This window comes from Selaginella moellendorffii, unplaced genomic scaffold, assembly GCF_000143415.4.
Source record: "Selaginella moellendorffii unplaced genomic scaffold, v1.0 SELMOscaffold_21, whole genome shotgun sequence".
Classification (NCBI taxonomy): Eukaryota; Viridiplantae; Streptophyta; class Lycopodiopsida; order Selaginellales; family Selaginellaceae; genus Selaginella; species Selaginella moellendorffii.
The window spans coordinates 85289-106950 of record NW_003314282.1 but is presented as its reverse complement, the minus strand read 5'-3'; the positions used below and the strand labels follow the sequence as shown (position 1 = coordinate 106950).

Sequence of the window (21662 nt, the reverse complement as noted above, 5' to 3'; positions counted from 1 at the left end):
ATTAAGGGTTTAGGGTTTCTTGGCGCCATGGTTGATAAGTGGATGCTCGCGGCCGCTGCGAGGAAGATCTCCAGTCCCTTTTGCTGCGGTGGATCGCTGGCGCCAGAATTTCCGGTTAGAATCTGTTACAGGCAGCAAGATTCGTGGCAGAGCATCGCATTGCCCGACGGGATCCAGGCCCTAGCGGCGGCGTGTAGCGAGGCGAGTTTTGGAATCGGTGGCGAGAGGGTCATGGATCCGAGCTACAGGAAGGCGCTCAAGCTGGAGCCCGGTGATTTTACGACCAACTTCGATCTCTCCGGGTATGGAATTCTAGACGAGATCAAAACGCTGCTCTTCCCGAGCAATCAAAGAGTGATTCCCAAGCTCTACAAGCTCAACGTCTACGCGCAGGGAGATTTCTTCAAGGCTCACGTAGACACTCCCCAGGCTGGAAACATGCTAGCTTCGCTCGTCGTCTCGCTGCCTTGCGCTCACTCCGGCGGAGACTTGGTGGTCCGGCATGGCAAGAAATCGCAGAGCTTTAGCTTTGGAGGAGAGAACAGCGATGACCGGATAGGCTGGGCGGCTTTCTTCTCGGATTGCGAGCACGAGGTGCTCGAGGTAACGTCGGGGCATCGATTGACGCTCACTTACAACCTCTTTGTGGAGGAATCCAGCACAGTGGCTGGAAAGACGGACTTTTCACGGTCGGAGCTCTACAAGCTCTTTGTGGAGGCGAAGGCATCCGGGAAGAACATGACACTGGGATTTCCTTGCGAGCATCTCTACGCTCAGGGCAGTGAAGTGAGCATTCCAGAGGCTCTCAAGGGCAGCGACGCGTTTGTCTATCACGCGGCAGTGGCGGCTGGATTGGAAGCTCGGGTGTGCTCGGTGTGGTCGAGGGAAAAGTTTGGGGACAATCGCTTCATTGGGCATGAGAGCATGCTTGGGAAGTTTGTTGTTTCGGACGACTGCTACGAATCACAGGACAAAGAATCGTTTGATCTCAGTGAGTTCCTCGACAGACGTTTGGTGGAAGAATGGAAGATCGTGTGGTGCCGTGGAAGCTTTGATTGGAATCTCGGTGGCGCGTGTGCGAGCTATGGGAATGAGCCCAGCACCGAGAGCTTCTACTGCGCTGCTGCCATCCTTGTCACGATTCGCGGAGGAAGTCAGGAAGAAAGCGATGAAAGCGAAGAAAAAGAAAGCGATGAAGAAGAAGAAGATGAAGATCGCGAAGAAGATGAAAGCGAAGAAGAATAAATTGTGTTAAACGCGTTTAAATTTAACCAATCGCATTTACACTTACCATAAAACGCTTCGCTAAAACCCTATCCCTAGAATCCGAGATGCTCGACATCAATCTTGTGCGGCAGGAGAAGGGCGGCGATCCGGAGCGCGTCCGCGAGTCTCAGCGCCGCCGCTACGCATCCGTGGAGCTGGTCGATGAGGTGATCCAGATCGACAAGGAATGGCGCAAGCGTAAGTGATTTCTCGGCTCTCTTTTCTTGTTTTCAGCGTGTTTTCGGTGAATTTGTCTAGTCCAACACGAGGTGGAGGGCCTGCGAAGGGAGGGAAATCGTCTCAGCAAAGAGATTGGGCTCAAGTTTCGGGTAAAATCGTCTCTCCCTCTTTATTTTTTCTTCTCCTTTGTAGTGAGTGGGGACTTAAAGTTGCTTACGGTGTAGAACAAAGAAGATCCTTCGGAGCTCAAGCAGAAGAAGCTCGACCTGGACAACAGCCTCGTGTCGAAGGAGAAAGAGGTCGAGTCTGTCAAGTCTACTCTGGACGGGAAGCTCAAGCTCATTGGAAATCTCGTGCATGACTCCGTCCCCGTGGACAATGACGAGGTGATGTTTCCAGGGTTTTTGCTTCTTCTTTCCTTGTGCTCAAGTTTTGGCTTTTGCAGGAAAAAAATGCGGTCATTCGTACCTGGGGAGAATTGCGACAGGAGAAAAATCTGAAGAACCATGTTGACTTGGTGGAATGCCTGGGTTTCGCTGACATTAAAAAAGGTTTGCATAGGACGTCTCGTTCTTCCCACTTATATTTTTTTCCATCCGTGGTTTCAGGAACGGATGTTGCTGGTGGAAGGGGCTACTATCTGAAAGGGCATGGTGTCTTGCTAAACCAGGCTTTGATCAACTTTGGCCTCGCGTTTCTTACCAAGCGTGGATATAGCCCTCTTCAACCTCCGTATTTCATGAAGAAGGATGTCATGAAGGAGTGTGCACAACTTGCACAGTTTGATGAGGAGCTTTACAAGGTAAAAAAGCTCAAAGCGCTGCTATTTTCTTTGACATATTGTCGTGACAGGTTGGAGAAGGGGAAGGAGATGACAAGCTCGCGGAAAAGGACGAGAAGTACTTGATCGCTACTTCGGAGCAGCCTCTTTGTTCGTACCATCGTGGAGACTGGATGGATCCGAAATCCTTGCCTATCAGGTAGCTACCTGTTTTAGCAAACTGCAGCATATAAGAGCTTTGCGTGATGTAGGTACGCTGGGCTGTCTACTTGCTTCCGCAAAGAAGCTGGCTCGCACGGGAGAGACACCCTTGGAATTTTCCGGGTGCATCAGTTCGATAAGATTGAGCAGTTTTGCATCACAAGCCCTCTCGGTGACGAGTCCTGGAAGATGCACGAGGAGATGCTAAAGAACTCGGAAGATTTCTATCAGGAGGTTGTACACTGATTGTTTTGCTGGTTTTTATTCACTTATCCTTGTTCTTCTGTTTGCAGCTCGGCATTCCATACCAAGTAGTTGTCATCGTGTCTGGAGCGCTGAATGATGCCGCTGCCAAGAAGTACGACCTCGAAGCGTGGTTTCCAGCATCGAAGGCCTATCGAGAGCTCGTCTCTTGCTCAAACTGCACTGACTATCAAGCGAGAAATCTTGACATAAGATATGGCCAGACAACGGTGCGTAACATTCTTAGTTTCTTCTATGTTGCTTAGCTTTTTTTCTCTCTCTCTTTCCAGGCCAACGAGCAACCAAAGCATTTTGTGCACCTGCTGAACTCCACACTGACCGCAACGCAGCGAACCTTGTGCTGCATTCTGGAGAACTACCAGACCGAGGATGGGCTCCGAGTTCCCAAAGCCTTGCAGCCATACATGGCTGGGTTGGAGTTCATCCCTTTCTCAGTCAAGGCTCCAGCTCCGGCTCCGGTCCCAAAGAAGAAGGCTGTGGGAGCGGCTACCGGTAAAACGCCTAACTAACCACTAGAGTACGTACGCAACTCGGACATTGATAATGGGCAAACTGTGCAAGGATTGAAGCTTGCAAGAGCCGTGGGTTTTTTCATGAAGTGGATACCGAGGTGAAGCTAGTCAAGCGGCAGATTGATCCTCGTATCAGCTTCACGACCCCAAAGAAGGTACTTAAGACTTTCTTCTCACCTTTTTCTTCATGTGGTAACGCTTGTTGATTCTTCCAGATGAGCTACTGGAGCTCCAAAACCATACCGAGAATTCCTAGTGCCAATTGCTTGGCAGTATTTTGAGTTGCCGAGATAGCAAAATTGTTTTTGTTATTCATGAATCACAGATACTACTATTCTAGGATCACTACGTTGTCTAGAAGTGGTTCTCGGATCGTTTGACCCTGTAAAAGCTTGCGTTGCCTTTGGTGTCTTTGAGCCCATGCTACAAGATAGAGCCCAGCAAACACAAGGAGGATTCCACCCATACTGTAAGAGCAAACAAATTCATTGGACTATGCGTTTTGGAGTTTTGATCATCACCTGAGAGGATCTAGTGCCTGTCCACCGAAGAAAACGTAGAAAAGTGTGACTAGAACAGTCTCCAGTGGCTGATAAGCAGCGACGAGCACGGGTCCTCCTTTATGAACTCCCCAAGATTGGACTCCGGATACAAATCCAGATCCAATCAATCCCTGAAAGAAAATAAGTTTGAAAGATCATAGTGATCGTAGAGCTTACTGCATATAAAACACTGAGGATCACTCGAGGATGGCTTGTCGTCCAGAAGCTCCAGATCTTCGAGGCCTGGCCAAAGCTGGCCGAGATGATTCCCAACTGGAGCGTGCTGAACAAACACGAGAATGCTCCAATCGAGAATGGAGCGGCGTATTTCTTGAGGAGGAGAGATTGGAGAACGAGGAAGAGCGCGAAGGAGAGGAAGGCCAGGAGGAGGCAGCCAATGCCAAGCTCCCATCCACTTGTTTGGAGCTCAAGATCACCTCTTCTTCGAAGAAATTGGTGGCGAAGTATTTCTCTGACTGTGGGATGGTGTGAAGAGAGCAGCACTGCTCCAACGAGTCCCAGGAGTGTTCCCAAGATTTTGGCCACTCCATCCAGTTTTTTCACGTCCAGTTCTTCGACCCTTCAATCATTTGCAGCGGACAATATGTGTGTGTGTGTGTGTGCATGAGAGAGAGAGAGAGCTACCTTAAGATTGTTGCGAGCACGAATGTAAGAACTGGGATTAAATTCCGAAGTGCTGAAGCGATGACAGTGTTTGTGTACTGGAGTCCAATTAAATAACACATTTGATTGATCGTCACCCTGTGGAAAAATCAAGATCTTCGTTTGGGTTTTTTTTTGAAAGGGACAAAAGAGGGAAGAACAAACGTACCCAAGCAAAGCGAGGCCAAAGAAGAGAAGAACGAACTTAAAGTTTAGCGCTGGCCTTTGCTTCTTCTCCACAAAGTAAGCAATGGGAAGGAGGAGAATGGAAGCCAGGAAATTGCGATACAACGTAAAGACGAGATGGTCGACTCCATCGACGAGCGCTATCCTCGCCAGAATCTCAAAACCCGCGAAGCAAATCTGTGTCACGACCAGAGATGCGTGCACTGCCAACATTTTTTCTTCTTTGGAAGACTCGATTGATTTGTCGACCCATGATTCTTTGTTTTTGTATGCGATGGAGATTTGGTCCGAATTGGAGAACCAGGTAATTCTACTTGAAACTTCGCAAGATTCTCCATTGGAGTCATGGTCAACTACTTGAAACTTCGCAAGATCCTACGTTAGTCAACTGCAAATTAAAGTCGTCTTTAAAGTTGAAAGTTCCATGGCTCAACTAGTTTGACCATTTCGATCTTTCCACAAATCTTTTTTTGTCTACACATCAATGAACATTGATGTATTATTCAAGCACAAATACTGCAATACATCCTATCAAACCTCATGGAGTTTCTCTTCTTTCTTTGCAGGAGCAAAGTTTATGGAGCGATCTTGTGTACCTGGACCTGGAGGCTGATCGAAATCAGGGGCACTTCGGACCGCCCTTGGAGTTTTTGAGATTGTTGTAGCAGGGGCACGTTTCCTTGTTCCCGTAAGTTCCCGGAGGAACGCAGTTGCACTTGCCACAGCAAATGTTGCAGTATTTGATGCATCTGTCGTGCGCATCAGCTTTGGAGCACCTGTAATCGCAGGCAGAACCGCAGTCTGCAAAGATCGACCAAACAATCATTTAGATTCTCTCCTGAAAGAAGAAAGAGTCCACTTACTGATATTCTGGAGCCTCCTCGCGGTGGTGAGAGCCTATCAAAACCATCAAGCACAACAAAATCAGCACGGAGGAGAACGAGCACAGAAGATGACACTCACAACGCTCGGATGGTTTTCACCAACATCGCCTCCCTACACGAAAGTCCATAAAGCATTTTGAGCCTGAAAATCGAGGGAAAGAAATTCGTACCTGGCAATGCTGCTGCATCATCAAGACCAATACCAGGAGGACCACCAGCGCGGATTTGTGGACCATCGCGTATCCACTACGGAGGAAGAAAGGAAACAAAAGTGCCCCCCGCGATCGAGCCCCCTCAAAATATATACACAGCCGAGCTTTGAAGCAGTGAACCTGAACAAAACGATACAGCTGTGAAGAAGCGGTGAAAAAAGTTTGGATGTTTGTACGTGTTGTGGAAGCACCGGGTTGGCCGCTGCTACCTACAAAAGCAAAGGAAAGGTGAAAATCACACAGCGATATATCTCCTCGGGCGTACACTACTCACCACCTTTGTGCTGCCGAGTGAAAATCCTGTGCCCGATCGGGCCGAGTGCTAGAACAATGATTCTTCGCGTTCTGTAGCTGGCTGGCAGTGTGCTGGATGTCATTAGCTGATTGATTGAGTTGACAGGAGGATCCCGGTTGAAGCTGCCTTTGCTTCTTTTGTACCAAACTCTTCACGTTCCGTCAAAGTGGCTCCTGCTTTTGAGGTAATGCTCTTGTCACTTTGTCCGGCTCACAGTGGTTGCGTGAGTCAGATAAGATCCAAGCTCTGGCTGGCTCCAGGCCAGGTCTGGAACTTTCTCTGATCCCCTCGGTGATTCTCGGGTCAGGACTGCTTTAAAAGCCTGCTGCACACACAAGTCGCCCTGAAGAAAGAAAAGAAAGAAGATGAGTTCCTACAAGATAGCAATCCTTCTGATGGTGCTGCTGATAGTACCTGACAGCCGAGAAGAAACGCTTGAGGTATGTTGCTCCCTCTTGTTTCATATCAGCTTACAGTCCAGGACACGCCACAGTCTGGAAGACACCTCCTACAAAGCATCAGTAAGAAAATGATTGATTTGTACGTAGAAGTATGAACCTGATCGGTTGTTTTGCTCTGCGTCTCCAGACTGTCCTTCGGCTTGTGACTACCGTTGCTCCAAAGCCTCTTTGCACAACCGCTGCATAAAGTTCTGCAACATCTGCTGCCGGAAGTGCAATTGCGTTCCGCCAGGCACAGCTGGTAACAAGGAGAAATGCCCCTGCTACAACAACATAAAGAACTCAAAAGGGGGACCAAAATGCCCGTGAGTTAGTGTAAGAAACTTCTATCACTGCTTCAAGTGCCGGGAGTCCATTGAAGGGAAGGAAAACGGACGAGGCTCATACCTTGCATAACTGGCCTCTTACTACAAAAAGAAAAATCCGCCGCCTTGTACTTCATTTTAGAACGTAATCAAGGTCCGCTCCAATCTCTGCTATTCTAGAGACTTTCGACTTCTTAGCGGTGCCAGCAACACTCTGGATGTCCAGGTCCTTGGCCACGGACTTCACAAGACCACTGTGCACAAGGGATCCTATTGTTTGAAGCGCGAGGAAGTTAATATCGTCATCTTCTTGCGGCCCAGTCATCTGTGTCGTTTCTGTCAGGATTCCAGAGACTTAAAACAAAAGCAACTACCTCCATTGCGGCAGAAAGAACCTGAAGCTGAGCGTTTTCGTCGTTTGCACCAATTACTCGAACGGCATAGCTGCAGCCAGCGCCAATTAGTATTGACGAAATCAAATTTGCCAAAAGCATACTTCAACAGTAGATGCGCGTATCCACTGCGGATGTTCTTGACAGGTGACGTACTAAACTGCGAGAATATGTCAATAATCTGTTGATTGCAACACAAAAATTACACACGTCAGTAGCAGAACGTCAAAACAGATAAAAGAAACTCACTTCACTTCTGGAATCGAGGAGCCAATTCTGGAAGCACTCGTGTCGAAAGCAATTTACCATAGCCCGAGCACTGAGAAAGACGTTTGCATTTGGAGCCGGAGACTGAATGGCAGACTTCACCAGATTTAAAAGAACATCTGGCGAATCAATACATATGTTAAACTAGTCCACGAGCTTTTGACCATACCTTTTTGCCGAGAGAAATAATTTGCAGCTTGCGGGTCAAGGACAAGTATCCTTAGAAAGTCCAGCACTGCACAAATTTGAGTTCGCGATAAAGAAAAAAAAAAAAAAAAAAAACAAAAACCGTGTTACCTGGGAAAAGATTTGCAACTGGCCACGTAAATAGCTTCCTGGTCAAAATCTCGAAGTCTGCATCGGCAAATACGGACTGATGCGAGGTGCTTTTTAAAGCTTGTAACATTCCCTGTATTCTTTCCATTTCTTCTAACGACAGAGCCACAGAACCAGTGTTGAATTCCGTAAGTTTTTTAAAAATTCCATCGGTTTGCGTTCTCGTATCAAAAAGTGTTATTCCCGTCTGCATTGTGAATAAGGTCAGTCATTTCCTTATATCCTTTCTGTTATCTATTACCTTTGGAATGTGCTTCAGATTGTAAGTTGACGCTGTCTTAGAAGCTGCAAAAGAAACCGTAAAAACCAATAGCGAGAGTATAACAACACCCTCCACATACCAGGGCGTGATGTTTGCCGTGGCACATAAGCATTTCCTGATTAAAATGCTTCGAATCAACAAGCAATTGAATATAGCGATTATTTACCTCCAGTGTAAGGATCGTAAAAGCAGTCATCTAATTGCATGAAACTGTTTGCTTGCTGTCCTGTGTTTCTCAAGATAAAATCAACGATTTGTTGTCGGTATCCCATGGGAAGGTTTTCATTCAAAAGCCATCTATCTGCCGTATCATATGGATTGTCTGCACAAACCTTTTTTTTAAAATGCAACAAAAGAAGTATTTAAATTACCTCCTCTATTGTATGGTAGCTTGCGAGTCGGCTCCCCGTCCTCAATATTAACATCAAAAACTTTAAAAACCAGTCAAAGTTACGCTCCAAAAGCAAACAAAATCTGCAAATTTACCGTAGTCATACGTAACGCCGTTTAGTGTCTTTGCACCGAGTGCATCTTCTGGACCTTCAACAACTTCTCCCACCTGCGAAGAGTATTCAGGAAGCACAAGAAAAGCCCGTGCCTAATACCTTGTCCCAGTTATATTCTTTCATGTTCCACGAATACGCAACAGCGGTATCCCCTTCACGGACGATTTTGCTTTGGCCGTCGGAACGTCCTGTTTCAAAGATCATGTTTATTAACGCTCTAGGAATAGACGTGGTGCCAGAACCTGGGGTTTGAAGTGCTTCCAGGCCGGGCAATTCCGAAACTTTGACACCTCCGACCGTCTTCCTGCAAAGATACAACAATATGTAAGGAAACCTCAAAGAATAGCGCAAACGCTGACTTTTGCAATTTTCGAGCAGAAACTGAGGCTTCAAAGGCTGCAACTTCTTCTGATGATGCATAACGACTGGAATCTACCGTCCATACTCTCGCAACCCCGTCAGAACAAGCAGTCACGAGATCACCATTGGGTAAAAATTGCAAATCCCAAACACATCCAGGATGTTCCAGGCTCTGAATGCAAACGCCACCTAAAGGATGCATCATGTCAACAATGCACATAATTCAAAGCACAAAATCAAAATCACCTCTCCAAATTTTGCAATATCCATCATCACTGCCAGAGGCCACATCGCCTGATAAATGACCCGCGACGCTATACACAATAGCCGTGTGACCAACCATTTCGAGAAGCTGTTCTCCAGCGTATGACCAAAGCTTGACAGTGCTGTAAGAAAGGAGTAAGCTCAAAACAGCACTTCATAAAACATCAATGGAGTTTACCAATCGTGAGAGGCTGAAAGAAATCCCAGGTTCGGCATTAGTGCCAGCCCTCTGACGGTATCTGTAGTAAGAACACTTGAGAAGGTGCAGCAAAATGCAGTTAACACTACAAACCAGTATGAGCATCCAGAGACTTCGTGAACATAGAGCCTTTCCAATACTTGATAGTTGTATCGGTCGATCCTGCTCAAGTCATGAGAAGAATTAAATTCTGGTGAAGTTTGGTACCTGTCACAAGGACGTCTTCTGGAAGAATGACAGCAGCCTGGACTGGTGCTCTATGACCTTTGAGAACTTCTGAGGCACCCCCTTTCTTCCATCTTCTCACAGTGCTGCAAAAAAGAAAACAAAAATGAGAATAGAGGATCACAATGCAGGACAAATTCTAAGAAAAAACCTGTCCACAGAAGTAGAAAAAATCTCTCCCCCATTGCCAATCACCACACTGGTCACCTGTAAGTCGTGGCCTCGCAACACAGAGACTGGCTCTGTGGAATCCATTTTCCAGACGATCACATTCGTGTCCATCCCACCGGAGACGAGTCCGCCGGCCGGCATCTCGTCCGAGGGTGGAATCCACGCAACGCAGCCGACGAAGCTGGAATGGCCTCTCAGAGTCGTCGCCAGATCGAAGCGCTGATCCTTCTCGTTCCACACGCGCACTGTGCCGTCCCTCGACGCCGTAGCGATAGTCGATTCACCGACGATGCACAAGCCGCGCACCTGGAAACGAGAGATTCTTGCTCCCTGAGAAGAAATCGAGAGAAATCTTACATCGTCCTCGTGTCCGATCAGCTGGCAACGCAGCTTGTATTCGCGCTTGTCTTCCGCCATTGGGAAAGAGCTCAAGAACCCTTGCCCTAGAGTAGCCACGTAGGATTATGTTGCCAATGGAATTATGCCACGTATACCAAACCACGTCACACGTCACCTACAATTTTTGCTTGGGTTGATAAACCCTAGGCGAGCGAGAGAAGAATGGAGATGGGACGACGATCTTCTCGCAGCGCGCTTCTCCTGATTCTACTTGTTCTTGGAATCGCTGGAGCGGCGCAAGGTCTTTACGATGCATCCTCGGACGTTGTCATTGTCAATCCATCGAATTTCAAGTCCAAGGTATGAACACCTGCATTGTCCATTCTCTAGGCGTCATATAGACGAGGATTCTTCTTCCTAGGTGCTCGACGCTAAAGGAATCGTAATTGTCGAGTTCTTCGCGAACTGGTGTGGTCACTGTAAAGCTCTAGCTCCAGCATGGGACAAAGCAGCCACAGCGTTAAAAGGGATTGTTACCATCGCAGCTGTTGATGCTGATACGCACAAATCTCTGGCAGCGGTACGTGTGGTTTTCTATAAGAATTATCAACTCCTCCATCATGTCGATTCATTCCAGGAATATGGACTCCAAGGATTTCCTACGATCAAAGTTTTTGGAGTAGGGAAATCCCCTATCGATTATCAGGGTCCACGGGAGGCAAAGGGAATTGTCGAATTCGCGCTTCAACAGGTTAGAGATATTTCCTTTCGTGTTTTCTTTTTTCTCAACTGGTTAAGCAGGCCAAGACTCTTGCACTTGATAGACTCAAGTCCAAAAAGAAGAGCCAAGACAAGGAGAAGAAGAACCCAGATAAGGAGAAGGCGTCGATTGAGCTTACGCCAACGAACTTTGACGAGCAAGTGCTAAAGAGCAACGATATCTGGCTCGTTGAGTTTTTCGCGCCTTGGTACTCCTTATTGCTATTAATTCTGGATGAAAGTTTTAACTTTTTTACCATAGGTGTGGTCATTGTAAGAAACTTGCGCCAGAATGGAAGAATGCTGCCAAGAGGCTGAAAGGCAAAGTTAAGCTTGGACAGGTGGATGGCGACGCGCACAAGGTTCGTCTTGCATACAAAATGACAAGAGGGCTGTCCATGACCTGTTTTCTTTCTTTAAACAGGATCTTATGAGCAAGTACAGTGTCACAGGATTTCCAACTATTCTGGTTTTTGGAGCAGATAAGCAGAACCCGACGGTTTACCAAGGTGCGAGAGACGCATCAGCGATTGAGTCTCATGCTCTTCAGCTGCTGGAAAGTAGCGCTGTTCCGCCAGAAGTTACTGAGCTGACTGGACCGGTACGAAACTTATTGTTACCATGCATTCCTCGTCTTTGATTCACATTCTTGTGCAGGAAATCATGGAAAGTCACTGCTCTTCGGCAGCAATTTGTTTTGTGACGTTTCTTCCAGATATTCTGGACTCAAAGGCTGACGGCCGTAACCAATACTTGGACATCCTGAAGAACCTTGCCACGAAGTTTGGGAAAGACCCCTATGGGTACGTAACTAGCTCTCTTCCGAACTTTGGATCTACAGCGGCGATATTGCAGGTACTTGTGGGCCGAGGCTGGCAAGCAACCATCCCTCGAAAAAGCTGTTCAAGTTGGTGGATATGGCTACCCGGCATTAGTCGCTCTCAACGTGAAAAAGGCGGTGTTTCTCCCGTTAAGAAGTGCTTTTGAACCAAGCTCCGTGCTGTAAGTCTTTAATGGCACTTGAGTCGCCAAGGACTGATATCGTTGTTCTTGCCGATTGCAGGGACTTCGTGAAAGATGCAGGACAAGGTGGGAAAGGAAACCTTCCGCTTGGCACCGGCTACGAGATCGTCAAAACCGATCCTTGGGATGGTAAAGATGGGGAAGCTATTCCAGAAGAGGAATTCTCTCTCGAGGAACTAATGGCTGCTGATGAGAATGCTGATGCGCAGAGTGAACTCTAAGAGGCACTGCCATCGCGTTGTAAAAGTTTTCTCTGATGGAATGGGAGGCTTCGGGCCCCCCGAATCAAACGACATATCGTTCGTAGCTTCTTACTTCTTTATTGTGGCTTTCGCTTTAGCAGATTCCTTCTGCAAGTTGCATCAGGGAAGACAGCGATTTGTAAGTAGCAGCTAGTCCCTTATTTACTTTCCACTTTTCATTCTTGCTAACGTTACTAGTGCGTTGTTTCAGGAACAGAGCTTGGAAGCTGGTATCAAAAACATGGCATTAATTGTTGAAGGACTGGTCGGCTCGTCGGATTGTGGAGCACGAGCTGGAAAGCCGATTCTCGTGGAACCAGCAGCGCATCAAGATCAAGTAAAGAGGTAGGGACCTTTGTCAATTCAAATGACCGAGCATGGACCACATGCCAGAGCTTTCTACCATGTCATTCCAGGAGCTAATGGCTATAAGATACTCCTGAAAATTCCTACCGTCTTGGCACAACGTCAATCCTCCTCGAACTTTGAATCTAGCGTATGGATCTTCTTCTGCTTCGATTTTTCTGTTTCTCTGCTGTCGCTAAGATATATGCTCTTCGCCTTTGTTGTTGTAACAGATCATGAGCGAGGAAACCCGTCCTTTGATCAGTGGCAAGCGAGAACGTTACGAAGATGAGGAGCTCGTACTCACGCCTTTTACTGCTTTTGCTAGAAAGGTCCACCGATCCGATCCATCTCTTCGATCATGCTAACTTCTTTGGCCTTGTTCTCATCTTGAAGGTTGGTGCCGAGTTCATTGGAACGTTCATTCTCATCTTCACCGCCGCGGCAACTCCTATAGTGAACAAGCAGCTCGGTGGTCTTTCGGTCTTTGCACTGTCTGCTACTCCCGCCCTGGCCGTGACGACCATCATCTTCTCAACCGGCCATATTTGTGGAGCGCATCTAAATCCATCCGTCACTATAAGTTTCGCCGCTCTCGGACAGTTTCCTTGGATCCAGGTTGGTCAGATCGAGCTCGTAACTTGAAGCTGTCGTGATGGCTTTCCTTTCGCGAGTGTACAGGTTCCCGTCTATATTGTCGCGCAGCTCCTGGCATCTGTTCTGGCCTCTTTCATTCTCAAAGGGGTCTACTATCCAGATATCGCCGCAGGAGTGACGGTTCCCATTGGATCGGACCTCCAAGCTTTCGTCCTGGAGCTCGTGATATCCTTCATCCTCATGTTTGTCAACACAGCACTCGCCACCGATAGATCTGCGGTACTCCTTCCCGAGCTCTTCACTTTGGTGGTTTGATCTCACATCTTTTCTGCCAGGTTGGAGACATGGCAGCCGTCGCAGTGGGCGCTACAGTGTTTGTCAACAACTTGGCCGCAAGGTACTTGTGTGTGCCTTCTAAACCTTTGATCTTTTCTTTGTTTCACTCAGCCAAGCAACTGGAGCATCGATGAATCCAGCCAGAACTATCGGCCCTGCCATCGCCGCCAATTGCTACAAGAGCCTCTGGGTCTACATAGTCGCACCGACGCTTGGTTGTCTTCTCGGTGCCGCCGGCTACACGATCGTGAGAACCACCGGCGCGAGCAAGCCCAAGAAATGGGGAAGAAACGAGCTGCTCCAGTGAGTAAGTGAATATTCCGGGTTTGAATAAGAATATCCTACCTCAAGTCGCGAAAAAGCTAAGCATTTCGTTCTCCATGACGTGAACGTTGCCGGTGATGACGAGACAATGCAAAGGCGCGCCAAACTCCGTTGCTTCCAATTGTTTGAGCGTTCCAGCCACTATCTTCTGTGACTTTGTTCCTAGGCGTGCCAATCCTACTGCCAGAGTCTCGTCACTGTAAGCTGGAAGAAGTAAAAAAGTTAGATCTTTGATTGATTGATCCAAAGTTTTCCAAACCTTTCTCTTTGCGTTGCTCCTCCACTTCCAGCAATTGCTCCACTGCTGTGTTGATGCTCATGTATCTCGGCGGCTCGTACGTGTTCTTCAAGCCTCTAAGCAAAGTTTCAAGCGTAAGAGGTTTCACGAGTAAAAAAAACTTGGAGCTTACCTGCACAAGGCCTCCACGGAAGGCTCCTTGACACGAATATCTAGTGAAGAACAGTGAGAAACTCGAGAGAACGATCGGTGTTAGAACAGTAGCTTACGTACCGAGGAGGCACAAAGTGTGCAAACCAAGCGTCCGGTTTGCTTTGATCTTGTCGTAGAAACTATCCGGTTTCCAAGTCTCCGTGAAGAATGGAATGGAAATGGTCTCCCCGAATCGATAGAGCTGCAAGCCACACACACCGATCGCGTTCATGACCGATGCGTTGTGGATGACTTCCACTTCGACGCCGGATCTCCTTGCACGGACCACCAGGTCGGAGTGAGTGGTGGCACTGTAGCGAAGAGCTTAGCGAAATAGAAACGAGCAAAGATATTCCATACCCGAATGGATCTCCAACCACAAGGAAAGCCACTTTCTCGGATCGCGCAGCCTCGACAATCTCCTCGGCAGCCTGTTCTACCATCTCCCTATCGGCGAGTATGATCTCTCGTCCATAGAAATCTTCCTGTGAGAGCTAGCAGATAAGAGAGAATCGAGGATCGAGGAGGATATTACCAGTCTAGAAATCGCGGACTCCACAGGGCCTAGATCGAGCAAGGATGTGTACGCCTCCAAGTAGACGCGATCGGCGCCACGCACGGCGTCCATCCCCCGGATCGTGATGTCGCGCTCGTCGCCCAGGCCCAATCCCACCATAGACAGCACCATCGCTAGGCGCTAGGGTTGAGGGTTCTAACGGAGAAATAAAATGCGCCTTCTCTAGGGTTCTAGCGCCGGAGTGGGAGGAATGGCGCTCTCGCGCGCGTGATTTCGCTGCGCAGAATGCACGGTCACAGACTCCAGGTTCGCAGCTCCTGTCCCTCTCTCTCGATTTTCTTCCTCTGCTTTGGATTGGTTCTAGATTGCCGTGATTCTTAGCTGGATTGACCATAGAAATTCTTACTACGTGTTCTTCCATAGGAGGTCAATGTCAAGCAAGGCTGGAGGATGGAAACGAGACAATCTGCGAGTGAGATTTCCTTCCGCTCGATCCATCGAAGAGACCGGCCTTGACTCGTCCAGGTACCGTGAAGACCCTTCCCTCTTCTCGCCGCATTTGGCTCACCAGGGGCAGTCCATTCTAGCTCCTGATGGGAGCATGTCGATCGATCGCTGGGGAGGAGAAAGCAAGCAAGAGGAAGAAGAGAAAGGCACCGATGCTTCTTCTTCCACAATTGCTCCTGACCAGCGTCGAAAGAAACTGGGAGCTAGAAGCTTCAGGTCTCCGAGCTTTCGGCTCCAGGAAGGGGAGAAAGACGACGTTGCCGAGCATGCCAAGGCCAAGAGGTTTAGAGTAAGGAAGGGATGGAAGCTGGCAGAGGCAGTAAGAAGGCATAGCCAGGCTTGCGAGATGGACTCCATGTCAAGCTTGGGTCACGAAAATCTGGAGGAAGTTCTTCCTGCCGCTACTTCTTCTCCCAGAGCTAAAGTGGGAAAGGACGTGGGTGTACAGGTTGACTTAACAGTGGACGAATTCATGGGTGACAACGCTTCGTCGACGCTAGTGCCCGTGCTTGCCAAGTCCGAGAGTGATTCCACGTCTCTTGCCAGCCCAAGTGTAGATGAAAACAGTCCGACGTTTCCCAGCTCCAAAGCGGTCACCGATACCGAGAACGCAGGAGGAGTGCTAGATTCTTCGACTCCAGGGGAGTCGCTACTGGCTCGCAATAGGTGGCGGAGGCTCAGACATACTGTGGCCTTTGCCACTCACATGGCACACGTAAAGAATTCTCCGAACGATCTTCTGGAGGAGAAGAGGGTGGAGGAGCTGAATGAAGGAGGGGCAGGAGGCGTTGGCGCGGCTGCGTTTGAAGGATCGAAAACGGGGCCGCAACATCGTTTGAAAGGGAGGAAAGGAATGGAAGGGCTCGTTGTGCGACAGGACAAGTCACTCATCGGTTTCGTCCAGGACTTTTACGTTGCTTGCTTGAAGGTACCGCAATAGTCTTCTTTGTACTTAAGTGTCGTGTTTACCTTCTGTTTTTCGTGCAGATGTCTATCGGGTATTTTCTCGTTGGAGTTTTTCTTGCTCCAATGGCATTGTCATTATTATTCATGCCTTTGTTCCTGCTAAACATTGACGGGCTTACTTACGATGAAGCTATGGCGGAGCAGGGACTTATCGGCCCTCTCGCGTCAGCGAAAGAAACATGCTTAGCTGTTTTAAACGTCTTCCTTTATGCGTAAGATCTTCCCCGCTCCCTATATTTTATGTGCTGATTTTTGGATTGCTTCTCCCAGGTTGTCTTTGTCAACAACCTTTGGCGGATCTCCTGTCATAGCGGTCTCACCGTATTCTCTGCTGATAGCAAACGTTAACACCCTTATGGCACAATTTTTGTTCGTCTTTCTCAGTGGAGCTGGTGAGCAGGGACTTGTCTTTCAAGAAGCAAAACAGCTAACACTCTTGTCAACCCAGTGTTTGCCCGAATGTCGCAGCCATCGCATCCCATCCGGTGTTCAAAGAAAGCGATAATAAAGAAGGATGACTACATCCCGAGCTTGGGAGATGGCGAAAAGTTCAGGTAAGTTCTCGTTTAACAACCGTGTCAGCTCTCACTTTCCCATGCAGGGTCCTCAGCATTCGACTAGTGTTGACAGGGCCACCGCCGTGCGAGCTTGTTGACGCTAAAATATGTCTCACTTTCAGGATATTTGTCACTCTCCCGTCTGGTTCCGTGTTTTGCTCGACTCAAGATCTGGACGTAGTACGACCCGAGGCAAACGAACTCTCGCTTTTGTTTCAACGATACTCAATCTTCTTATGTGACAGGTTTCATACTTGAGATATGGACTCATGGTGCGGCACATCATAGACAAGAAAAGTCCTGTCTATGGACACACGAACGAATCCTTGGTCGATGGCGACGCTTCGTTTTCCTTGACTGTCATGGGCCTGGAGCGAGCATCAATGCAGCCTATATTCCATCTAGAGGTGATTCAAGTTCCTCAATTCATGGCGGGCGGAATTCAAGAGTGGTGTACTACTTAACTGCAGGATTACTTCGTCCACGACGGCGACGTTGTCTGGGATGCCGACTACGTAGATTTCATCCAGATCAACGACAAAGGATTGAGAGTACTGGATCACTCCAAGATCGACCTCCTCAAGACTTTCAAGGCAAGCAGCTCTCCTTTAGATTTCTATACTCGCGTGCTCACCTCGTCTCTATCCAGGCCGCAGGAACAGTCTCGCAAGCCGTGGCTCGAATGAAACGAGCGGTTGACAAGCGCGAAAGCGAGAAACAAGAAGAAGAAATCCCCGAGACAGTCAGTCCGCTGAGAAGCTGGGCCTCGGGGATTCGCAACAGGAAGCTCTGGAAATGTATGTCCTCCTCCTTTACTCGCGCCGAGACCTTCCGGTAGCGAGATCAAAGCTTGCGATCCAGAGACCATAGATCAAAGACGTGACAACACAAAGATCTACAGTCACAAAGGTCAAAGCTTATATGTTAATAAATATAAGCGGTGTTATATATTTATAGATCATATGGAACGATCTCTAAGATCTTGCGAAGATCACTTCTCTTTCTCGTCTTTCTCGTCCTTCTCGTCCACAGTGGCGCCCAAGTGCCGGAACTTGGCGGCGTGCTTCATCTGCGCCAAGAGATTGTCCAGCGCCTCCCCGCAAACGTTGCTCGCGCGCCCATCGTACGGACTTCCCGCCAAGACCTTCATCTTGGTCGGGAAGAAATCCCGGAGCTTGTGGAGCATCTCCGTGGCCTTGAGGAAGAGCGCCGGCTCGATCTTGTCCCCGTCCATGCTCCGCCGCGCCAGGTCGCAAATCGGCGCGAACTCCTCGTCCAGGATCTTGGTTATCTTGCGATTCAGCAGCGTCTTCATCTGGAGCTCGCGATCCACCGGGCAGCAGCACAGGATGGTGTTGAGCGCCTCCTTCTTCTCGTCGACGTCTTCCCACTCCTCTTCGACCTTTAGATAGGCGGCGATGAGCATCGCGCGGAGATACGACTCCCAGGAATCGAGATCGTCCAGCGCTACCTCCGTCGGCTTCTTCCCCAGATTCTTGCGCTTGGCCGGGTAGCCGTGGCTTTGCCGCTGCTTGCGCCGCTTCTTCTCGAGCCGCTTCTTCTCATCCTCGTCCGGATACAACTTCATCACATACCGCGTTGCTGTGGATGCCGCCGCCATAGCCGCGCCGCGATCGTGAGAGAGAGATCCAAGAGAAAGGTCGAAGCGAGAAATCTAGAAACCCTGGCGCCTATCTATCCAACGCTGCTGGATTGCTCGATCTCTCGTTCTTCCTAGGCGACGCCTTTATATTCTCGCGGCGAATATGCCCGCCTTAAAAAAAGCATCAAAAATCTATGCTCCCACTTCTCTTTGACGATGCCGATTAGCGTAGGCAGCACGGCTTAGACGGACGTTTATACGAGCAGCTAATCTAGTCAACGTATCTTTGACCAAACTATGTGAGTTCGTGTGTTTTTTTCCCTCGCATTGTGTGCTTTGTGTGTGCTTGTTCTTCCTCGCGATCGCTTGCCCTAAAGTCTCGCCCTTTCTCTGCAGGGTAGCTCCTCTCTCTCGCAATCTCTCCCCGATCTCTCTTCTCCGGCGCTCGATCGATCGATTTCCTGGGACTTCCTTCGCGGCGCGATGCGGTGGCTCCGATTCTACGTGGACGAGGAGGAGAAGCAGCGGCTCCGGGTGGAGGCGCGCAAGAAGAAGCGGCGTAGCGGCAGCAAGAAGAAGGCCAAGCCCCGGGAATCGGCGGTGATGGAGTCGCTGGGTATCCCTCTGGCGACCCGGGATTCCTGGAGCTGCTACGTCCGCCAGATGGTAATCGCGGCCTACCTCCGCGCCAAGGCGGCGCTCGAGCCCGGCGACGATGGCGAGCACGAGAGCGAGGACGACGATGCTCCGCCGCGGCCCATGGAGATCATTCCCATGCTCTGCCCGCCGGCCAAGCGCCCCTTGCTGGATGACGCGCAGTTCAAGAAGCTCACGGCGCGGACGCTGCTCGGCGACGAGGGGCTGGGGCCGATCGTGGATTTGCAGCGGCGGTCCGAGGATGGCGCCGTGATCGAGCCGGAGCTGGTGGTCCGGACGGCCGCCATGCTCAAGAAGCTGCGCAAGTTCTTCCCGGATTCTCGCGACAAGGTCAAGGACACGCCCTACGACGACGATGATTTCGCGATGTACAATGTGTCGAGGGCGCTCGAGGACGTGACCAACGATTTCGTGGAGGCGGCCAAGCTCGGGTACGTGGGCGCCAAGCTCGTCTACGAGCTGGATTAGGGTTCTTCTTTCCTGGGAGCTAGCGCTGCGCAGCGCGGATCCTTTCTTTCTCGCTTTCTTGTGCGACTCTACTTACGATGGATCGTTTAATCTAATGCAACGGACCGAGAGCCCTAAACCTCTAACTATAAATAGTTAACAGTAGTAATTTTTTAAATATTATTTTATTTATTGCTTTCCTAAAAGATATTTTAACTCTTAATATTTAAAGAAGAAAAAGTGCTATGCATAAAGGAGAAGTTAATATTAAATTATATTAAATTTTTAACAACTCTCTGTTAACTTCAACTATTACCTAAATAAACAAAACTGCTTTTAAACTTTCTTTTATTTGTTTATAATAATTATTTTTTATTCATATAAAATCATGTTTATAGTCTAATTTAGTCACAATTTTATATTTTTATTAAACATTAAACCAGAAAATATTGGAATTTTAATACAATGGTTTCCTTATCATATTTGGTGAAAACAATGAAATTTTTATTAGTATTAAACAATGAACTGTATGTTTATAAATTTTGCTTAAAATAAACAATGAATTAAAATAGAAAAGGCCCATAAGTAACAGTATATTCTTTAAAACTGTCTTAATTAAGTATCATTGAGTTTAAATAATATTAAACATCCTAGAAAGTTTAAATTCAGAAATTTATATTTGGTATTTAGTTCCAACTTTACTAGTTGGCCATATCACACCATTAGTTTAATCTAGGTAAGCTAGACACTAAGGAAGTATGGTAAATTGTAAGCAATTAAAGAGAACAATTTGAAAAAAAATTCTATTATTATTTAAATATAAAAAATAAAGGAATAATAAATAAAAGTGCACAATCTTTCCCTCTTTAACAATATTATCTATAATTATATTTATAATTATTTAGCACATTAAATAATATATACTATAGTATTCTTAATTTTTTTTTAAAAATAAAATATAAAACCCCAAAGAAAACCAAGTGTTTTTATTAATTAAGCATAATAAAATTTTTGAATAAATATTTTAAATTTTAAATATTTATTAATTAGAAATTCTGATCATATGCCTTTTTAGGCAAAGACCATTCATAATACTTTGTTGTGTAAGTTCGAAAAATACCATATCCAAAAATATAATATTCTATATCATTGGCTTCTTCATAATCACTATTACTATCTTGAACATAAGCAGAAAAATCTCTTGATTTTCCTATAAAAGGCCCATCATTTACTTTAAATTGACACCAAAATTGAGTTCTACCAAACCAACGTGTTCCAAATTTAAATGAAAATTTATTTCTATCTTTAAGAGTAAATGGACCTATTTGATCATCCTTTGATTCACATGATGCATCAATAGATGCACCTATTCTATTAATAACATGAAGTTCTATTGAAGAACATAAGAAATTTGATGAATATAAAATGACATAAAACATAAATAATTTCAATTTTATATACATCATAAAACAAAAAAAAGTATATGAATTATACTTAAATTTAAATTATATTTATATTAGTTTTATTTATTATTTATTAATTTATTTTTGTCATATATAACATATATAACAGTTATGAGGTCCAAGTGTATAGCTATAATGACTTATATTAGCATAATAGGATTTTTGTAGCTGTCAAATTGTCTAGCACACGTGGTTTTGACCCTTTATCCTATGGTGATTTACCATAAGATAACACTACAAAGCGAAACCTAAACCCTCCATGTGCCACATGTTAAATGCCACGTGTCCATAGAATAGTGGTGTGGTACTCGAGGTTCAGGGCCTTGGGCCACTGAACGAAAGAACGGTGCTAAACTCCCAAGCATGGAGCCAAGGAGTGACGGAATCGGACCACGGAACAACTCCCGAATATACAATTTAAGGAGTGAAGGGACAGGAGCCCAAAGCAACTTGAAGTAGTCCTAGAGCAACCAACATCCCAATGCTAGGACTAGCACGCAAAATGGAGCCAAACTGAGTTTGGCATTATTTTGGCATACCAGTGGCCTAACGCAAGGAGATGGGTACTCCACTAACTAGCATGGTGTGGAACTTGGGCCTAAACCGAAGCCGTACGCAGAACAAAGACAGGCATGCAAGCAGGAAATGACCAATGGAGTTAGCCACCCTTGTTACTTTGGGTGTCACCCAGTTTACAAAAGTGTGATGCAACCTTACCTGCATGGATATAGAGAGAGAAACCAGAGGCCCCAACCCTCATGAGCAAAGAAATCAAACCTGTTGGTAAGGTTTAGATAGACTACTGTAAATAGGCAG

General features: G+C 47.2%; 9 protein-coding genes and 1 long non-coding RNA gene across 15 annotated transcripts; 6 read left to right on the top strand and 4 right to left on the bottom strand.

The window, feature by feature from the left end:
• The first annotated feature begins 27 nt into the window (after nucleotides 1-27).
• LOC9641358 lies at nucleotides 28-1245 on the top strand. Its single transcript, XM_024678372.1, has one exon. It carries the CDS (start codon nucleotides 28-30, stop codon nucleotides 1243-1245), a length of 1218 nt encoding a protein of 405 aa, XP_024534140.1.
• A 69-nt stretch (nucleotides 1246-1314) lies between these two features.
• On the top strand, nucleotides 1315-3549 carry LOC9637759 (serine--tRNA ligase). The gene is made up of 11 exons (XM_024678144.1): nucleotides 1315-1464; nucleotides 1525-1595; nucleotides 1671-1832; nucleotides 1892-1997; nucleotides 2055-2248; nucleotides 2299-2426; nucleotides 2479-2662; nucleotides 2722-2901; nucleotides 2962-3184; nucleotides 3262-3359; nucleotides 3420-3549. The coding sequence occupies exons 1-11, from the start codon at nucleotides 1332-1334 to the stop codon at nucleotides 3483-3485; spliced, it is 1545 nt and encodes a 514-aa protein (XP_024533912.1). The 5' UTR covers nucleotides 1315-1331; the 3' UTR covers nucleotides 3486-3549.
• A 172-nt stretch (nucleotides 3550-3721) lies between these two features.
• On the bottom strand, nucleotides 3722-4808 carry LOC9637758 (protein WALLS ARE THIN 1). Its single transcript, XM_002973037.3, has 4 exons — nucleotides 4579-4808; nucleotides 4392-4508; nucleotides 4005-4326; nucleotides 3722-3877 (listed from the first exon to the last, which is right to left on the bottom strand). Exons 1-4 carry the CDS (start codon nucleotides 4806-4808, stop codon nucleotides 3722-3724), a joined length of 825 nt encoding a protein of 274 aa, XP_002973083.2.
• A 193-nt stretch (nucleotides 4809-5001) lies between these two features.
• LOC9641357 (peamaclein) lies at nucleotides 5002-6096 on the bottom strand. Of its 3 annotated transcripts, XM_024678147.1 has the most exons (6): nucleotides 5966-6043; nucleotides 5868-5900; nucleotides 5650-5811; nucleotides 5559-5591; nucleotides 5459-5492; nucleotides 5002-5396 (listed from the first exon to the last, which is right to left on the bottom strand). In XM_024678147.1, exons 3-6 carry the CDS (start codon nucleotides 5713-5715, stop codon nucleotides 5215-5217), a joined length of 315 nt encoding a protein of 104 aa, XP_024533915.1. In that variant the 5' UTR covers nucleotides 5716-5811; nucleotides 5868-5900; nucleotides 5966-6043; the 3' UTR covers nucleotides 5002-5214. The 3 variants fall into 3 exon arrangements, with proteins under 3 accessions (XP_024533915.1, XP_024533913.1, XP_024533914.1); XM_024678145.1 differs by having other exon boundaries at nucleotides 5650-5900; nucleotides 5966-6096; XM_024678146.1 differs by having other exon boundaries at nucleotides 5650-5900; nucleotides 5969-6096.
• Nucleotides 6097-6327: 231 nt separating this feature from the next.
• On the top strand, nucleotides 6328-6628 carry LOC9637757. Its single transcript, XR_002992746.1, has 3 exons — nucleotides 6328-6426; nucleotides 6480-6507; nucleotides 6575-6628. It is a non-coding gene; the product is annotated as an uncharacterized LOC9637757 (long non-coding RNA).
• Nucleotides 6629-6780: 152 nt separating this feature from the next.
• Nucleotides 6781-10167, bottom strand: LOC9641356 (phospholipase A-2-activating protein). The gene is made up of 20 exons (XM_024678143.1): nucleotides 10092-10167; nucleotides 9715-10040; nucleotides 9546-9649; nucleotides 9432-9500; nucleotides 9318-9378; nucleotides 9122-9261; nucleotides 8875-9064; nucleotides 8758-8819; nucleotides 8615-8703; nucleotides 8496-8568; nucleotides 8381-8440; nucleotides 8176-8331; nucleotides 8089-8124; nucleotides 7989-8032; nucleotides 7709-7934; nucleotides 7581-7646; nucleotides 7394-7530; nucleotides 7249-7325; nucleotides 7127-7196; nucleotides 6781-7077 (listed from the first exon to the last, which is right to left on the bottom strand). The coding sequence occupies exons 1-20, from the start codon at nucleotides 10149-10151 to the stop codon at nucleotides 6886-6888; spliced, it is 2238 nt and encodes a 745-aa protein (XP_024533911.1). The 5' UTR covers nucleotides 10152-10167; the 3' UTR covers nucleotides 6781-6885.
• A 90-nt stretch (nucleotides 10168-10257) lies between these two features.
• Nucleotides 10258-12164, top strand: LOC9641355 (protein disulfide isomerase-like 2-3). Its single transcript, XM_002973242.2, has 9 exons — nucleotides 10258-10433; nucleotides 10495-10653; nucleotides 10711-10824; nucleotides 10875-11041; nucleotides 11095-11194; nucleotides 11257-11433; nucleotides 11490-11635; nucleotides 11688-11834; nucleotides 11896-12164. Exons 1-9 carry the CDS (start codon nucleotides 10296-10298, stop codon nucleotides 12074-12076), a joined length of 1329 nt encoding a protein of 442 aa, XP_002973288.1. The 5' UTR covers nucleotides 10258-10295; the 3' UTR covers nucleotides 12077-12164.
• Nucleotides 12165-12331: 167 nt separating this feature from the next.
• On the top strand, nucleotides 12332-13947 carry LOC9637754 (probable aquaporin NIP5-1). 4 transcript variants are annotated; one of them, XM_024678096.1, is made up of 7 exons: nucleotides 12332-12442; nucleotides 12514-12593; nucleotides 12676-12774; nucleotides 12839-13060; nucleotides 13124-13318; nucleotides 13375-13436; nucleotides 13487-13947. In XM_024678096.1, the coding sequence occupies exons 3-7, from the start codon at nucleotides 12679-12681 to the stop codon at nucleotides 13680-13682; spliced, it is 771 nt and encodes a 256-aa protein (XP_024533864.1). In that variant the 5' UTR covers nucleotides 12332-12442; nucleotides 12514-12593; nucleotides 12676-12678; the 3' UTR covers nucleotides 13683-13947. The 4 variants fall into 4 exon arrangements, with proteins under 4 accessions (XP_024533864.1, XP_024533863.1, XP_002973287.1 ...); XM_024678095.1 differs by having other exon boundaries at nucleotides 12676-13060; XM_024678094.1 differs by having other exon boundaries at nucleotides 12341-12593.
• Nucleotides 13446-14833, bottom strand: LOC9641354 (probable diphthine methyl ester synthase). Its single transcript, XM_002973034.2, has 7 exons — nucleotides 14665-14833; nucleotides 14490-14614; nucleotides 14211-14440; nucleotides 14110-14149; nucleotides 13959-14053; nucleotides 13721-13903; nucleotides 13446-13670 (listed from the first exon to the last, which is right to left on the bottom strand). The coding sequence occupies exons 1-6, from the start codon at nucleotides 14815-14817 to the stop codon at nucleotides 13722-13724; spliced, it is 825 nt and encodes a 274-aa protein (XP_002973080.1). The 5' UTR covers nucleotides 14818-14833; the 3' UTR covers nucleotides 13446-13670; nucleotide 13721.
• A 15-nt stretch (nucleotides 14834-14848) lies between these two features.
• LOC9637753 lies at nucleotides 14849-17670 on the top strand. The gene is made up of 9 exons (XM_024678093.1): nucleotides 14849-14952; nucleotides 15070-16081; nucleotides 16141-16331; nucleotides 16390-16511; nucleotides 16568-16673; nucleotides 16721-16868; nucleotides 16922-17083; nucleotides 17147-17269; nucleotides 17326-17670. Exons 2-9 carry the CDS (start codon nucleotides 15077-15079, stop codon nucleotides 17512-17514), a joined length of 2046 nt encoding a protein of 681 aa, XP_024533861.1. The 5' UTR covers nucleotides 14849-14952; nucleotides 15070-15076; the 3' UTR covers nucleotides 17515-17670.
• The last annotated feature ends 3992 nt before the right edge of the window (nucleotides 17671-21662 follow it).

What these genes read in the sequence shown, in the direction of transcription:
- LOC9641354 (XM_002973034.2), bottom strand. Translation starts at nt 14,817, where the DNA reads ATGGTGCTGTCTATGGTGGGATTGGGCCTGGGCGACGAGCGCGACATC. An exon ending in AGTCCGCGATTTCTAGACTG is followed by an intron (nt 14,615 to 14,664) that starts GTAATATCCTCC and finishes TAGCTCTCACAG; the next exon opens with GAAGATTTCTATGGACGAGA. An exon ending in TCCGTGGAGGCCTTGTGCAG is followed by an intron (nt 14,054 to 14,109) that starts GTAAGCTCCAAG and finishes AACTTTGCTTAG; the next exon opens with AGGCTTGAAGAACACGTACG.
- LOC9637758 (XM_002973037.3), bottom strand. Translation starts at nt 4,808, where the DNA reads ATGTTGGCAGTGCACGCATCTCTGGTCGTGACACAGATTTGCTTCGCG. An exon ending in TTTGGCCTCGCTTTGCTTGG is followed by an intron (nt 4,509 to 4,578) that starts GTACGTTTGTTC and finishes ATTTTTCCACAG; the next exon opens with GGTGACGATCAATCAAATGT. An exon ending in TCCAGTTGGGAATCATCTCG is followed by an intron (nt 3,878 to 4,004) that starts GCCAGCTTTGGC and finishes ATTTTCTTTCAG; the next exon opens with GGATTGATTGGATCTGGATT.
- LOC9637759 (XM_024678144.1), top strand. Translation starts at nt 1,332, where the DNA reads ATGCTCGACATCAATCTTGTGCGGCAGGAGAAGGGCGGCGATCCGGAG. An exon ending in CGACAAGGAATGGCGCAAGC is followed by an intron (nt 1,465 to 1,524) that starts GTAAGTGATTTC and finishes GAATTTGTCTAG; the next exon opens with TCCAACACGAGGTGGAGGGC. An exon ending in CCGAAATCCTTGCCTATCAG is followed by an intron (nt 2,427 to 2,478) that starts GTAGCTACCTGT and finishes TGCGTGATGTAG; the next exon opens with GTACGCTGGGCTGTCTACTT.
- LOC9641358 (XM_024678372.1), top strand. Translation starts at nt 28, where the DNA reads ATGGTTGATAAGTGGATGCTCGCGGCCGCTGCGAGGAAGATCTCCAGT.
- LOC9641355 (XM_002973242.2), top strand. Translation starts at nt 10,296, where the DNA reads ATGGAGATGGGACGACGATCTTCTCGCAGCGCGCTTCTCCTGATTCTA. An exon ending in CATCGAATTTCAAGTCCAAG is followed by an intron (nt 10,434 to 10,494) that starts GTATGAACACCT and finishes TCTTCTTCCTAG; the next exon opens with GTGCTCGACGCTAAAGGAAT. An exon ending in TGGATGGCGACGCGCACAAG is followed by an intron (nt 11,195 to 11,256) that starts GTTCGTCTTGCA and finishes TTCTTTAAACAG; the next exon opens with GATCTTATGAGCAAGTACAG.
- LOC9641357 (XM_024678145.1), bottom strand. Translation starts at nt 6,068, where the DNA reads ATGACATCCAGCACACTGCCAGCCAGCTACAGAACGCGAAGAATCATT. An exon ending in CACTCGGCAGCACAAAGGTG is followed by an intron (nt 5,901 to 5,965) that starts GTGAGTAGTGTA and finishes TTGCTTTTGTAG; the next exon opens with GTAGCAGCGGCCAACCCGGT. An exon ending in TGATGCAGCAGCATTGCCAG is followed by an intron (nt 5,592 to 5,649) that starts GTACGAATTTCT and finishes ACTTTCGTGTAG; the next exon opens with GGAGGCGATGTTGGTGAAAA.
- LOC9637754 (XM_024678094.1), top strand. Translation starts at nt 12,465, where the DNA reads ATGACCGAGCATGGACCACATGCCAGAGCTTTCTACCATGTCATTCCA. An exon ending in CCTCGAACTTTGAATCTAGC is followed by an intron (nt 12,594 to 12,675) that starts GTATGGATCTTC and finishes TTGTTGTAACAG; the next exon opens with ATCATGAGCGAGGAAACCCG. An exon ending in GACAGTTTCCTTGGATCCAG is followed by an intron (nt 13,061 to 13,123) that starts GTTGGTCAGATC and finishes GCGAGTGTACAG; the next exon opens with GTTCCCGTCTATATTGTCGC.
- LOC9641356 (XM_024678143.1), bottom strand. Translation starts at nt 10,151, where the DNA reads ATGGCGGAAGACAAGCGCGAATACAAGCTGCGTTGCCAGCTGATCGGA. An exon ending in ATATTGCAAAATTTGGAGAG is followed by an intron (nt 9,065 to 9,121) that starts GTGATTTTGATT and finishes TGCATCCTTTAG; the next exon opens with GTGGCGTTTGCATTCAGAGC. An exon ending in TACGCGCATCTACTGTTGAA is followed by an intron (nt 7,197 to 7,248) that starts GTATGCTTTTGG and finishes CGCTGGCTGCAG; the next exon opens with CTATGCCGTTCGAGTAATTG.
- LOC9637753 (XM_024678093.1), top strand. Translation starts at nt 15,077, where the DNA reads ATGTCAAGCAAGGCTGGAGGATGGAAACGAGACAATCTGCGAGTGAGA. An exon ending in TGGACGTAGTACGACCCGAG is followed by an intron (nt 16,869 to 16,921) that starts GCAAACGAACTC and finishes CTTATGTGACAG; the next exon opens with GTTTCATACTTGAGATATGG. An exon ending in AGCCTATATTCCATCTAGAG is followed by an intron (nt 17,084 to 17,146) that starts GTGATTCAAGTT and finishes ACTTAACTGCAG; the next exon opens with GATTACTTCGTCCACGACGG.